Here is a 15544-nt window from a genome sequence, read left to right on the forward strand (position 1 = left end):
GTTATTTTCTCATTTGTAAAATAAGATTTTTTTTTTTTTTTTGCTGCCTTGGTCCAACATACTTGACTGATGCGTGCCCAGCTCGTCCTAGTTGACATGCAAACTGACAAACTAATCGCTGAATAGTTCTTTCTCATTTCTGCCAAGAGGCTCTTTTTAACAGTATGTGAAATAAAAACTCCACGCTGAAGGCCAAATTGACACCAGCCACAAGATTATGTCTAGAGTGTTGTGGAAATCACTGCAAAGAATGCCATCTCCAAAACACTCACCACCAGCCTGGACAAAGCACGAGAGAGTACACTGAAGGGAATAATCCTGCCCTGGCCCCCAGGGGAGGGACCAGATGGGACCTAATAGCTCTTTTCTACTACTCATTTCTATGATAATTTTAAGTTGCCACATGGCATATGTATTTTTTTTTAATCTAAAGGCAGAATATCAGTCAATGAAGTGACCAGGATTTTAATGAAAGGTATTTTTTCATGAACCGTATCTATTCACATGGGATAGTTTTCATCTACCCCCAACTCTCACTTGCTATAGCAACACATCACTTACTATCAGGTTGGGAGAAGTTTATATAGAGGTCAAACACAATATGTTTCAAATTATTATCAATACCAATTAGAAACAAAGAGATTCTAAGTTTTATTAGGAGGTCAATTTTTTTTTGCATCAATTTTATGAGGTCACCCATCTTAATCTCTTTTTCTTATAACTTGAGATCATGCTTGAATTTAAGGATTACAGCAGGCCAATTAATGTTTGAGGAAAAAATTTTAGGAGTGAAATTTATTCTGTTTTTGGAAACAAAATCAGGAACTAGAGAAAATATCAATGATTTGGGAAAATTACAAAAGAATTTCTAGCTATTCCTATTGATAAGTCCAAATGCAACTTAATTCAGGACATCTTTCCCTCTACTCTCAACCAAATGCAATTTCTATCTCCTCTGATCTTCCAGAAACCTACTTGCACTTCTCAGGTGGTACCTGCCACATTCTTTGATTTATTAGGGTCATTTCATTTGCTTTGGTTTCTGGTAGGCACTCTGAATGAGCGATACGTTTTGCTCAGCATCCCACCTTATACACAATGGACTGCCACAAATAAGAGGGATACAGGATGAGACTGAACGTGGGGCAAAATACCTAAGAAGATATGAGCATCTCATAATGGTCACAGCTTCTCAGACACAAACGTATGTGAGTAAATTATGAAAGTAAACTCTAAGTTTAATGCAGCATAAAATTATTATATTTCATATAAATTAACAAATGCTATGAAAAACCACTACGTTATTTTTAACAGAGGTTGAAAAAAATTATCTTCCCTCTTCAATTCAGTTTTGAATACTTACCTCTTAGGAAAAACTGCCAGGAATCTTGATTCTGGGATGGTTAGTAAGTTACATATTTAAAGCAAAAAGATACAAGCTCTGGTAGAGTGGGATGAGGCACTTCACAGCCCTGCTGGCGTTGATGCACGTGGCACATACAAGGCTTGGCAGCAGCTTCCCACTCACTATGGCTCCATCAAACAGAGGCCCAAAAAATGGAACCTGTTGATTTGAAATGGAAAAACAAATTTTAAAAACTGATAAAAGTCAAATCAAAGATATGAGAGTAGCTGACTGATGTCAGACCTGCAATGAGCACGTAAGCTGTCACCCACAGAGCAGACGCTGACCTTAACAGGACACAGGTCTAGGGCTTTCAAACTGAGTGAAGCAGGACTGCTCCACAATGCTCCTTTACTAGGGATTCTTCAGCAAAACTTTCAATGACAAAATTTTACCAGGTTCTTCGTTTTTTCTCTTCTGTTGTCATTTACAGAAATGGTGTTGCTCTTAAGTGCCTACATCATGTGAATTATGCATGATACACAGACACGCTTCACTACACACTATCCTTGCATCTGTCTGAAACCAGTTATGGAACTGGTAATGTTCCTGCCATGGGTCCTGATGTATATTAACTCTTAAAGGAGATGATGATGATCCCTGTCAACAACTACAAAGTCCTACACAGTCCTCATTCTTCTCGACCTTTTCCCCCTCTGCTTCCAAGATACTGCATTACTTTCATTTCCTTCTACTTTTTTTTGAGACAGGGTCTCCTTCTCTCACCCAAACTGGAGTGCAGTGGCACAATCACAGCCCATTGCAGCCTGGAACTTCTGGGCTCAAGCATCCTCCCACCTCAGTCTCCTGAGTAGCTGGGATTACAGTTGCACCACCACACCCAGCTTCTGTTTTTAATAGAGACTGGCTTTTCTTAGCTGAACCCATTTCTGTTATGTGGAAAACTCACAAGTTTCTGTGCTTGCCTTTTTTGGATTTATTTCTTCTCTCTCCTTTTTCCCCCATTAGAATTTCTTTAATTTTATTCAGTAACATGCAGATTGTAAGCTCCATGAGATTACAATTCTTACATGAGCTCCATGAGATCATGTAACTCTTATATTCATTCACTTATTACTCCCCTATTCATGTATTCAGAAAATATTTATTATGTGTTGGACACTGTTCTACTCACTGCAGAAACAACAGTGAATAGTACAAAAATCCCTGAATTTATTGAGCTTGGAATTTATTGGAGATTTTAGAGAATAAACAGTATAAACATATAAAATATATGACAGGCAGGAAAAGTGCTAAGGTAAAAATAAAGCAGGGAAGAGCAACATAACTTTATTTTTGGGAGGGGTCTCCAGTTGGCTCTAATGGCCAGGGTGGGCTTTAAGAAGAGGATGACATTTCAGTAAAGGCCTAAAGAAAGTGATGAATGAACCACAAGCTATGAGAACATCTAACGGAAGAACATTCCAGGCAGAGTAACAGCACAGGCCTTCTGGTGGGAGTAGAATTAGTATGTTTAAGCAACAGCAAGGAAGTCACCATGGCTGGGGCCAAGCGAGAAAAAGGAAGAATTAAGAGCTAAAGTCAAGCAGGTCACAAGGGGTGCTTTATAGGAAGTTTTAAGGGTTCTGGATTTCTGTTCTGAGTAAGATAAAATCCTCCTGAGGATTTAGGGAAGCAGGGGATATGATCTAATCTACATTTTAAAGGTACTGTTTTGGCACCTGTGTTGACAAAACTGCAAAGGGGAATTATGGAGACTAGCTGGTGACTACTGAATAACCTAGGCAAGAGATGGTAATGGCTTGGATCAGAATGGCAGCAGAAGTGGAGAAAGGTGACAGATATATTTTGAAGGTAGAGTTGTCAGGATTTGTTGAGGATGGTTAATGAGGTGGGAGAGACAGAGAGGTGTCAAGGATGATGCCACAGTTTCTGGCCTGGCCATTGGAAGGCTGGAGCTATGTTTTCCTGATATGGAGAAGACTGAGAGGGAGGGTCAATAGCTCAACTTCAGACATGCTAAGTTAGAGATGCCTACTGGGTATCCAGTGATGATGTATTGGGCAGGAGTAGCTATACCATGCTAGAGTCAGGGGAAAGGCCTAGGTTGAAGCTGTTCACTTAGAGATGATGTTTCTAGCCATGAGATCACATAACATCAACAAAAGATCAAGAAAAGAGACTCAATGACTATATCCTCTGGCCTTCCAATGTTTAGAGCTTAGAGACATGAGAAACAATTAGAAAAGAAAGAGTGGCTGGAGATGGAGCAAGAAAACCCCTTCTGAGTAGAACTGTACCTGACACACAATTGGAAGGCAAATACCTGCTAAATGAGTTACATTCATTAATATTTTAAATAATTTAATGAATGTGGGTCTCCATCCTAGGTCTTTAAACTTTTCTCAAAAACTATTTATTTGTAAAGCCCCTTTTCTGTGGTTGGCATTGGTGAAGGTGCTTGGGATACAATAATGAAGGAGAGACTGTCTCTGCCCATAAAGAGCTGACATGGTAAGAAAACTATGGACTAATATCTCTCAGCAGTGATGCAAAAATCCTTTATAATTTTTTTGTAAATTAAACCCAGCAAGATAAAAAAGGACAATATATCTTATCAAGCAGAATTTTCCATTGGAACTCAAGGTTCATTTAACATTCATAAATCCATCAGTGCAATTTATTTTTGCAATGTGCAAAAATCCACATTGTCAAAATACAGAATAAAAACCATATGACTTTAACAGACACAGAACAAGCATTAAATAAAATTTAACTCTCACTCATAATTAGAAAAACAAAACAGAACAAAAACTCTCAGCAAACCAGGAATAGAAGGGAAATGCCTCAATTTAATGAGAGCTTAAAGGGGGAAAAAGGTGTCATAATTAATGATGAAAGATTAAGTATTTTCTAAAAGGGATCTGAAAAGGCAAGGATGTCTATGTTCACCTCTTCTACTCAACATTTTTGAAGATCCTAGTCACTACAATAAAGAAAATTAAGAGAAAGAAAGAAGAAGGGTAGGGGAGAAGAGGGGAACATAAAGGTTAGAAAGAAGTAAAACTGTTTTTATTCACAGATATCATGATTATGTATATGAAAAGTCCAAAGAATTTAACTAGAATTAGTGAGTGAATTTTGATAAGTCTCAGAAAACAATATACTCCTCAAATCAGTTATATTTCTGAATGTTAGCAACCAACAATTGGGAAAAGACATGTAAAAATGTTGTTTATAACTGCATCAAAACAGAATAAATTTGATAAAAGAATGTGCAAGACATCTATATTGAAAACTACCAAACAGTGATGAGATAAATTAAAGACAAGCTAAATAAATGGAAAGATGTACAATGTTCATGGACTGGAAGTTTCAATACTGTTAAGATGTCAATTCTGCTAAAATTAAGCTATAGGTTCAACAAACCCCAATCAAAATTCTGGCAAGCCTTTAAAAAATATACATGTACCGAATACTTCTAAGTACATAAGGAAATGAAAAGACATAAATTAGTCAAGATGATAATAAGAAGACTTATATTACCTAATTTCATGGCACACTATAAAAATATAATAATTAAGAAATCATTATAGTGGTACCAGGATAAACAAATATTTCAATAAAACACAATACAGAGTCCAAGAATAGAGCCATACCTACATGGTAATTGATTTGCAATAAAGGCAGCATATCAGTTTGGTGGAAGAAAAAAGCCTGTTTCATTAAAGACACTGGAACAACTGGAGAGCCATATGGAAAAGTGAACCTTGACCTTCATCTCATATCACACGCAAAAATTGAGAGGGTTATAGACTGAAATATTAAAGCTAAAACCATAAAGCCTCCAGAAAAAAAATGACAAAATTGCCACGACCTTAGGATAGGTAAGGATTTTTTAGGGTACAAAAGGCATAAATCATAAAATAAATAAATAAATAAATAAATAAATAAAAGCAAGAAAATACATTGGACTATATAGAAATTTCTAAAACTCTGCCCATCACAAAAATGAAAAGGCAAGTTATATATAGTCACCAAACAGAACATAGCCACAAGGTCCATCCAGAGGAGAACAAATTAAAAGTTTGTGTTATATTCACCCAACAGAATATTCCACAGTAATGAAAATGAACAAACCACAACTACATGTAACATCATGAAAATAATCCGAATATAATGACAAGTGAAAGAAACAGACACTAAAAAGTTCATACTACATAATTTCATTCCTAAAAGTTCAAAACCAAGTAAAATGAATCAATAGGCCCAAAAGTCAGAATAGTGGCCACTTCTTCATTGTATTAGTGATTGAGATGGGGCACGAGCAAGAATTAGGGGGGCTGGCAACATCCTCTATTTTGATCTGGGGTGGTATTACACAAGTGTGTTCACTTTGAAAACATCCATCATGCTGTATACTTACAATTTGTGCCCTTTTCAAAATTAAATATATTTCCAAGGAAACGTTTTCCAGAAAACAGCAAGAATACAGAGTATTTGAACAAGAAAACTAACAAACTCATCATAATGGCAACATATAAAATACTCTACCCAACAACTGCAGAAAACACATTCATTTCAAGCATGTACAGAATACTTTTTAAAAAGTGACCATATCCTCAGCCAAGGATCCACAAATACAGCCTGCAGGGCCTAATTCCAACCTGGCACCTACTTGTGTATGGCCTGCAAGCTAAGAATGCTTTTTACTTTGTAAACAGTTGGAAAAAAATTAAAAGAGTATTTTACGATGTGAAAATTATGAGATTTAAATTTCAGTTCATAAATAAATTTTAATGGAACACAGCCACACTTATCCACTTACACATTTTCTTTTTTTGGAGACAGAGTCTCACTCTGTTGCTTAGGCTAGAGTGCAGTGGCTCAATCTTGGCTCACAGCAACCTCCGCCTCCCCGGTTCAAGCAATTCTAGTGCCTCAGCCTCCCAAGTAGCTCAGACTATAGGCCTGTGCCACCAAGCCCAGCTAATTTTTTTGTACTTTTAGTAGAGACGGGGTTTCACCATGTTGGCCTGGCTGGTCTCGACTTCCTGGCCTCAAGTGATCCATGCACCTCAGCCTCCCAAAGTGCTGGGATAATAGGCATGAGCCACCGTGCCCGGCCCACTTACACATTTTCTATGGCTACTTTTGCACAATAATGACACAGTTATTTAGTTGTGACAGACCCAAGGCCTAAAATATTTACTATCTGGCCCTTTAAAAAAATGTTTGCTGGCCTCTCTTCTAGGTTATAAAGCAAATCTCAATAAGTTTCTAGGGGTGGAAATTTTACAATCCATATTCTGTGCCTAAAAAGCTATTGACAACAAACAACAACAAAAGGATAATTGGCACAAACCTCTATGTTTAGAAATTAAGAAATACACTTCTAAATAACTCATGGGTCAACAAAATACTGAAATGGAAATTTAGCAATATGTTAAGCTAACTGATAAAATAAGACTAGTAGATATTATAACTTATACCTTACAGCAGTACTTACAGGGACCGTGTAGAATGAAATGCTCATATTAGAAAGAAATAAAGACTGCAACATAATGAGATAGGCACCCATCTCAAGAAGTACTGAAAAACCAAAAGAATCAAATTCAAAGAAAGTAGAAGGAAAGAACTAATAAAGATAAAAGTCATCATTAAAAAATAGAAAACAAACATACAATAAAAAGGAGAACCAAGATCGACAGTTAGTTCTTTAAGGAACCATAAAGAAAAAAAAAAAAATCATGTCCTTTGCAGCAACATGGATGCAGCTGGAGGCCATTATCCTAAGCAAATTAACATAGGAACAGAAAACCAAATACCGCATGTTCTCACTTATAAGTGGGAGCTAAACATTGAGTACTCATGGATGTAAAGATAACAACAAAAATTGTATAAAAAGATGGCAACAACAGAAACTGGGAACTACTAGAAGGGGGAGGGAGGGGAGCAAGGGTCGAAAAATTAACTATTGGGTAGTTAGTACTAAGCTCAGTACCTGGGTGACAGGACCATTCATACCCCAAACCTCAGCATCATGCAATATACCCAGGTAACAAACCTGCACATGTACTCCTGGAATCTAAAATAAAAGTTGAAAAAAAAAAGTTGGTTCTTTGAAAAAAGTCTAATACAATTGACAGGTCTTTGGCAAGGTGAATCAAGAAAAAAAAAGCACAACTAAATAATATTAGAAACAAAAAGGAATCCAACTATAGATACTTAGAAAATATATGTAGCTTTATGCCTATAAATTTGAAAGTTTAGATGAAATGGCCAAATGAGAAAAAAAATACAATCTAGCAAACACAGACACAAGATGATATATAAAAGCTATAATTCTATGAGCTTTAAAGTAGATGAATCATAGTAGAAAAAAACATTCTAACAAGGAAAAGCCAGCTCAGAAGCCTTCACTGGCAAATTCTATAAAATCTTCAAATAACCATATTCAAAATAACAAAATTCGAATAAAATCTTCAAAAGAACAAATAACTATTATTTTGGAGAAACTTCCATAGTATAGGAAAAGAGAAAATATACTCATTTTATTAGGCTAGTACAATCTTAATACCAAAATGAGGGGCCAATCTCACTTATGAACATGCATAGAAAAACCCTAACAAAATATTAGCAAGCCAATTCCATAATGTGCAAAAATAACAATATCATGACCAAGTCGGGTATATCCCAAGAATACAATTTTCAGTAAAAATCAGTCTGTATACAACCACATTAATAGATTGAATGAGAAAAGTCAGGTAATCACCTCAAAAGACATTTAAACAAGTGTTTTATAAAATTCAAAATCCGGTTAAGGAAAAAATTCTTAGCAATCCTGGAATAGAAGGGAACTTCCTTAATCTGTTCTAGAATACCTACAGAATTCCAGAGCAACCACTAAATGGTGAAACATTGAGAACTTGATGTGGGAGACTGTGAAGGAGAAAAGAAATGTCCCCCTACATCACATCTACCAACATTTGCACTGGAGATCCTTGCCAATACAGTAATGCAAGACACAAATAGAGGATTATGAATTAGAAAGGAAGAAAAACTGTCATTTTTTTAGATGGTATAACTGTACTCACAGAATCTCCAACATAATCTATGGCAAATGGTCAGAATTAGTAAGAGTGTTTATCAAAGTCAATGGATACAGAATACATTCACCAAAAATCCAAATGCATTTCTCTCCACCAGCAACAAATGGTTAGAAAAGGAAATATTATTTACAACAGCATAAAAATATAAAATAGATCTAACAAGGAAAGTATAAAGAAAGTTACAAAACTTTATTCAGAGATGTTAGTCTAAATAAATGAAATGATAGATGTGTTCTTGGACTAGAAGACTCAATATTGTTGTGACTTTCCTTCCTAGATTGACCTATGGATTTAATGCATGGCATGTATGTATCTTGACTAGCTGATTCTAAGACATTTATAGAAATGAAATTGGCTAAAAAAAGCCAAAGAAGAACTGGGTAGGGACTTGCCTTACAGCAAGATATATCCCAACCTGTGGTAAGAAATACAGTATGAGTAAGGCACACGGGACCAGTGGAGTTATAGGAGGGCCTACCCACACAGCCTCCTGCCTGTTTGATGACTGCTGAAAATCATTCACCAAGCTAAGTGGAATATATTACCCCATGAGTTGGGGATGCTGACCCATAAGGTATGGTATGTCCTTTCTTCCTATCCCTATGATGATAGTCTCTGACTTTAGTTTTTAGTACTTAAGGAGTACTTTAGTACTTAAGTACTTCCTAGAAGAAGATACACTGTTCTCAGTGGGAAGTGGAAACTGATGGTCAGGTATTTTAGGCTCCACAGACCACTGGACACTGAGGCAGTAAAGGAGGCTCCAGGATAGACAGGATGAGTGGTCCTGCCAGGGAAAACAGTGCTGCTGCTGTACAAAGCAGATGGGGAAGGGTTCTCATGGAGCACTCACTCCTGATCCCATGCTCAGTGGTAAATTTAATGGAAGACAACATCAAGTATCAGTCCTAATCAGAACCTTATCGCAGTATTTCACCCTGCTGAGCATGTACATTTCACAACCACCTAAAGTTTCTGAGTGACTCATAAGTGCCCTCTCCTAACATGATGACCAAAGCCTGGGGATTAATAAGATTTTCCATGACTGCTGACAAACTGGATTTCCTTACCACCTGCAGATTAGGAGCTGCTTGTGGAGCCCCTATCATGTGTTCCTTGACTAAAGAAGTACAGTGCTCAGGGGAGGCACACACCTAGAAGGTGTAGCCCAAATTAATTTCTTTCTCAGGTTTGGGTCCAGATGAAGACACTTCATATCCAGGGACTCTTCTTGGCAAGATACTGTGAAAGCAAAGAGAGCCTTTTGCAGCTAAGTGATCACACTGAAGTCCACGTGGCAACACTAGCCAGCATGCCAGCACAAGGATGTGCCCAGTTGTTGGAGCAAAGACAAAAAAGAATCCTTAGGACACAGAAAATGATCTGAAATACCCATTTGATTTGTGGGGATTAATCTTTCAAGGATGCAATGCAGACATCTTGATGGTCCAAAGCAGGGCAATGAACAACTGAACTCTGTTCCAATTCCTCACAGATAACCTCCAGCCTCCAGGATTGGAATATTGCCATGGATGGGCCTACCGAGAGGCAGGCCACATTGAAAATGACAAATGAAGAATGTGCGTGGCTTAACTTACCCAGTTTGGTCAGTTATTCATTCTGCTAAAAAACTGCAAGTATTGTGTTCATAACAATGATATGGCTGTGATTTCTGTGTCCAGATTTTTGGCACTGCCTTTATCATGCAAGAGGTGGGTGACTTAATACAAAGGTCTAGAATTCAAATTTCTCCTTGACTTCACACATATACCTATAATGTGAACACAGGATGTGTACACAGAATATAAAAAGCATCTGCATACAGGTGTGAAAACTGATACCTCTCTACTCTTAAAGAGATTCAGTCTACTGGGATTCAGGATGCTGGACTTGGTACCAGAATCAAGTACTCTTGGATAAATTCTTTATGCTCTTATCAACTACATACATATTTGGAGCACAAGGGCAGTGCTGTCTGCCCTGTGGGCCTCACAGAGTGACTAAAAGGTTCAAATGCCCTACCAACCCCGAAAGCGTGTTGCAAATAGCACTGTCCTAATGAGAGGCAAGGTAAAAAAAACCATACAATTTTGAGATATATGTAAAAACCTTAAGAGAAATGTAAGGTATATTTCTGAGAACAGAATTTTTATTTTCCTACATTCCTATCTCTGTATAATATAAATACATTCTCTAAAATACCAGAAGATAGCTTTTGGGAAAAATGAATACTCAGAAGACTCTAAAACTTTGTCTGAAAATTCTAAAGACTACAGTGAATCTTTCTGTGTCAAAAGGGGCAGAGATTTCATGTACCATCTGTTTAATAGTGGTTCATTTGCATCATTTGATCAAAGTTCTGTTAAGGGCTGTGGGGGAATACAGATATGAACAAGTCGAGGCTCTGAACTGTAGGTAGTTTGCAGAAGAGGTAAAACAATGTATTCAAGAAGGCAAAAGGGAAAAAAAGCTTTAGGGTGGACGCAGATAAAATATTCTGAAGCTACAGAGAGTTCTTTTCTAGCTGAGAGAAGCCATGGAAGTCTTCACGTAGGAGGTGGTCATGATCGTGGGTGTTGGCAGAGATTCACGGTGGGAAGAGCGGAGCACTCCAGACAAATGGTAAAAATAGGAATGAAAACATGAGGTGGGTCTGGCTCTCTTTTCTAGCGCAGGGTTCCCCAAAGTGCACTTTAAGAGATACTAATTTAGCTGAGTGCTAGCTGGTTTGTATGAATGCTGTGCCTACAGTTAATGATTAAAGTATTACAGATAAATAAACAGAAAGACTGTGGACAGAACATGGCAAAGGACTGCACAGAGCTCCTGAGGGATTCCTGAGAGCAAAGTGAAGTCAGAGGTAGGGCCACAAAAGGAAGTGAGGCAGGCATAGAGGCCTAGACTGGATTTGAGAAGGATGGAAAGCTCTGGAATAGGTATTTACGGAAATGCATACAGATAAGAGAAAAGGCTGAAGAACAGGTATGGGAAGCCAGATGATATGGGACTTGATGAAATGCCCTGCAGAAATTACCAGCTTGCTCTCAAGACTCTGCACTGCTGTACTTGCCTACCCCTGCTCATCTACCCACATCATGTCCTGGTCATCCAAATGAAAGCAACACAGAGCACCAGGTAAGTTTCCCATCTTTTACGTAATGGAAAGGCTGAGCTGAAGGTACATTCACTGTGTGTGTCAGTAGGAGATAAGATCTGGTGGGTGGTGAGAATTGGAAAGGTTGCAGATCTGTTGGGTGTTCCTCACAAGTTAGGTGGCCAGAAACCAAAATGGTAAAGTCAGGTAGGAAAGAGTACATGTTTTTATACCTGGAGAGAAATACCACTGCCCATCAAAGAATGATGGAAAGAAAGGGCCTGTGAAATCAATAGTAATTGCAATCATGATCACAATCTCTAAAACAGATCAATGTAACTGGTAGGGAATATTGCAACAGTGAATTAGAAAATAATTTTAGGTTAAGAAGCCAATAAGAAAAGAAACTGTTAAAGTTTCTACACACACGAGAGAATGGGCAAGTGGAGGGGTTGCCAGTGGGTTGAGCAGACCAGAGCTGCTTTCCATGTAAGTGCCTGGCCAAGGACAGTTGCCCTGAGAAGCTTGGCCGCAGCTGCTCCACAGGTAAAATTTCCTCATCACTAAGGCATCAGGACCATCCATCAAGGCTCAATCTGTACGACACCTGTGAAACCTCATACTGCAGGGCAGGTCTTCTCTTGGTGATCTGCCAATAACAAAGCACTGACCTCATGCATCAGGGAAACCATGTGCAACCCCCTAAATCCTGTGTACAGACTTAGGAAACAGAACTTCTTGAGGGCATTTCATTAGAACTACAAGCAACATGTTTTTCCCACATTTCTAACCAGATCCCTTAAGTAAATCTCAGACAATCAAGAAGTTCTAACGAATAATGAGAGAATCAAGTGCCAGACTGGAAATAATGAAGGATAAAAATGAGAGGCTAAAAGGGGAAAAAAAGTGATTTCTGGATATTCAGAGAGAGCTATACGGACCTTGAGCTGATCTTGTACTCTAGTGATGCTGGTGCACAAACACAAGGGTAGGGACGTTATCAGGGGTGTCCTGCATAAAGGTCAGAACAGACAACCTAAAATGCTTCCTTCACCTCTGAGATCTAGGATTCAAGGATCTGACACAGTTTCCCCCTCTGGGAAATTCACAGTTCCACAGGGATTATGAATTGAGAGGGTGTGTTTGTACTTGTGCATTTATGCTTGAGATGTCAAAGTGGGCAACAGATAAATCTGCTAAGATATTGTACCAAAAGACAATAATTTTCCCATTGGGAAAAACAATAGTAGTCACATTATTTACCAGAAACACCAAGGAGTCCATGCACTGAACATTTTATAAACATTTTATGAAAAGTAAAATGTGTTTAATCCTAAATGTCTTCTTGTGTGTTCTATGGTTCAGGGTGGGATATGGGAAGGGGAAGGACATGCACCATCCTCCAGGAACACATAACTCCATGGAACTCCATGGAGCACCAGCAAGCAGCACTCTCTGAGGAGAGCACATAACTCCATGGAGCACCAGCAAGCAGCACTCTCTGAGGAGAACACATAAGTCCATGGAGCACCAGCAAGCAGTACTCTCTGAGGAGAGGCTGCTCAGGAAATGGTTCATTGGGCTTGGGCTAGTTTCTTGAAGGTGGGAAAAGACTGATTTATATTCTATTTTGCAGAGCCTGAGCCAGACATGGAAAGGGATTTCCAAATAGTAAGAAAGTCCTCTTAGGGAACAATAGGGCATCTCCATGAATATATTTTAAAGATGGTTCATCACTTAATTGGGCCTGTAAGTGATTCTCCTTTGATGCCTTTGGAGTCAATGATTCTTAGCGATTAGAGATGAAAATAATATACATAATAGATATTTTTGGATTATAAGATTAAGACAAAATAACAAAAGAATCATAGACAAGGGGTTTAAAAGCCCAGGAACATTTCATTTTTGATGATGAGCCCAATGACTGTGATCCCTAATTACTGAACCTGGTTCTGATCTCAGTGCTCAATGTACAGTATGTAATTCTCACAACAACCCCATGAGGCCAGCACTTTATCCCTACTTCATGGAGGAAGAGATGAAGGCTAGAGGGGCTAACCGATTTGCTGTAGCTTAAGCTTGTGCAACCCATGGCCTGTGGGCCACATGCGGCCCTGGATGACTTTGAATGTGGCCCAACACAAATTCGGAACTTTCTTAAAACATTATGAGATTTTTTTTTTTTTGCAATTTTTTTTAAGGTCATTAGCTATTATTAGTGTTAGTGTATTTTATGTGTGGCCCAAGATAATTCTTTTTCCAATGTGGCCCTTGGGATGCAAAAGATTGGACAACCCTGCTCTAGTTCATCAAGTTCATGATTTGGGCCAACTCCTCACTGTGGCCTTGCAGGTTCTGCTATGTAATGTCCCCTGTACCCCTGATAATTTTCCCTGCTCTGATGTTAGCTCCATCTGATATTAATATAGTTATTCCAGCTTTCTCTGATTAGTGTGAGCATGGTATATCTTTCTCCATCCCTTTACTTTTAATCTGTGTCTTCACATTTAAAGTGGGTCTCCTGTAGACAACATAAATAGTTGGGTCTTAGCTTCTTTGGCACCCACTCTGACAGTCTCTTTTAATTGATATATTTAAGACGACTGACATGTATTTTATTCATTGTCCTTATTGTTTTCTTTTTTGGTCTTCCACTCATTTGCTGCCTTCTCTAGTTTTAAGTGAGAATTTTATATGAGTCCATTTCTCTCCTCTCTCGGCATATTATAATTCTTTTAAAAACGTTTTATTGGTGGTTGCCCTGAGTTTGAAAATACATTTATAACTAACCCAAATCCACTTTCAAATAACACTATACTGCTTCACAGATAGTGGAAGTTCCTTATAAGAGAGTATTCCCAATTCCTCCCTCCTATCCTTATAACATTGCTATCATTTATTACTCATCCATATGCTATAAGCATGAAATACTTGTTGCTATTATTATCTGGAACATATTGTTATCTGTTAGATCTATTAAGAATAAGAAAAGGGCTGGGTGTGGTGGCTCATGCCTGTAATCCCAGCACTTTGGGAGGCCAGGGTGAGCAGATCACTTGAGCCCAGGAGTTCAAGACCAGCCTGGGCATCATGGCAAAACCCTGTCTCTAGAAAAAACACAAAATTAGCCAGGCATGGTGGTGTGTGCCTGTAGTCCCAGCTATCCAGGAAGCCGAGGTAGGAGGATCACCTGAGCCTGGGGAGGTCCAGGTTGCAGTGAGCCATGATCATGCCACTATATTCCAGCCTGGACAACAGACTAACAGTCTGTTTCAAAAAAAGAATAAAAAAACAGATTTCATTTTACTTATATTTCTTCCTTCTCTAAAGCTTTTCCCTTCTTTAAGTGGGTCCATCTTTATGACTTCTATAATTTTTTTTTTTTTTTTTTGATGATGAAGGAAAGGCAAGGCAGGTCTACTAATCACACGTTCCCTCAACTTTTGTCTGAGAAGGTCTTTCTCCTTCACTTTTGAAGGATAATTTCTCTGGATACAGAATTCTAGGTTGGTAGTTTTTTGTTTTTGTTTTTTCCTTTCAAAACATTAAATATATTATGCCACTCTCTTCTTGATCGCTCAGTTTCTGAAGAGAAGCCCTATTTATTACCCTTGCTCTTCTGCAGCTACTGGTGCCAGCATAGGAGCCCTCTGGCTCCTTTCAAGATTTTCTCTTCTTTTTTGGTTTTCTGTGCTTTGTATGTGTCTAGGTATAGACATTTTGATATTTATTCTGCTTGGTGTTCCTGGTGCTTCCTGGATCTGTCATTAATTTTGAAAAATTCTCAGCCATGACAATTTCCAATATTTCTTCTCCTTTCTCTTCCTTGTATTCTCATTACATGTTGTTACATCTTTTGTGATTGTCACACAGGTCTTGGAAGTTCTGTTCAGATGTTTTTCAACCTTTTCTCCCCTCTGCATTCCAGTTTCACGGTTTCTACTGACACATCCTCAGGCTCACAATTCCTCT

General features: G+C 38.3%; 1 protein-coding gene across 5 annotated transcripts in view; it reads right to left on the minus strand.

Annotated features, from left to right (window-relative positions):
• The window catches only part of RALGAPA2 (Ral GTPase activating protein catalytic subunit alpha 2), a 325720-nt gene that overhangs the window by 84156 nt on the left and 226020 nt on the right, over positions 1 to 15544 (minus strand). For 4 of the 5 annotated variants that reach the window (XM_055373507.2, XM_055373512.2, XM_063702324.1 and 1 more), the window contains one exon: positions 1437 to 1564. In XM_055373507.2, coding sequence (XP_055229482.1) covers positions 1437 to 1564 — 128 coding nt within the window. Of the gene's footprint in view, positions 1 to 1363; positions 1565 to 15544 lie in introns of all 5 variants that reach the window. The other variant, XM_055373511.2, reaches the window with a different exon arrangement.

This window comes from Gorilla gorilla, chromosome 21 (genome assembly GCF_029281585.2).
Source record: "Gorilla gorilla gorilla isolate KB3781 chromosome 21, NHGRI_mGorGor1-v2.1_pri, whole genome shotgun sequence".
NCBI classification, from domain to species: Eukaryota; Metazoa; Chordata; class Mammalia; order Primates; family Hominidae; genus Gorilla; species Gorilla gorilla.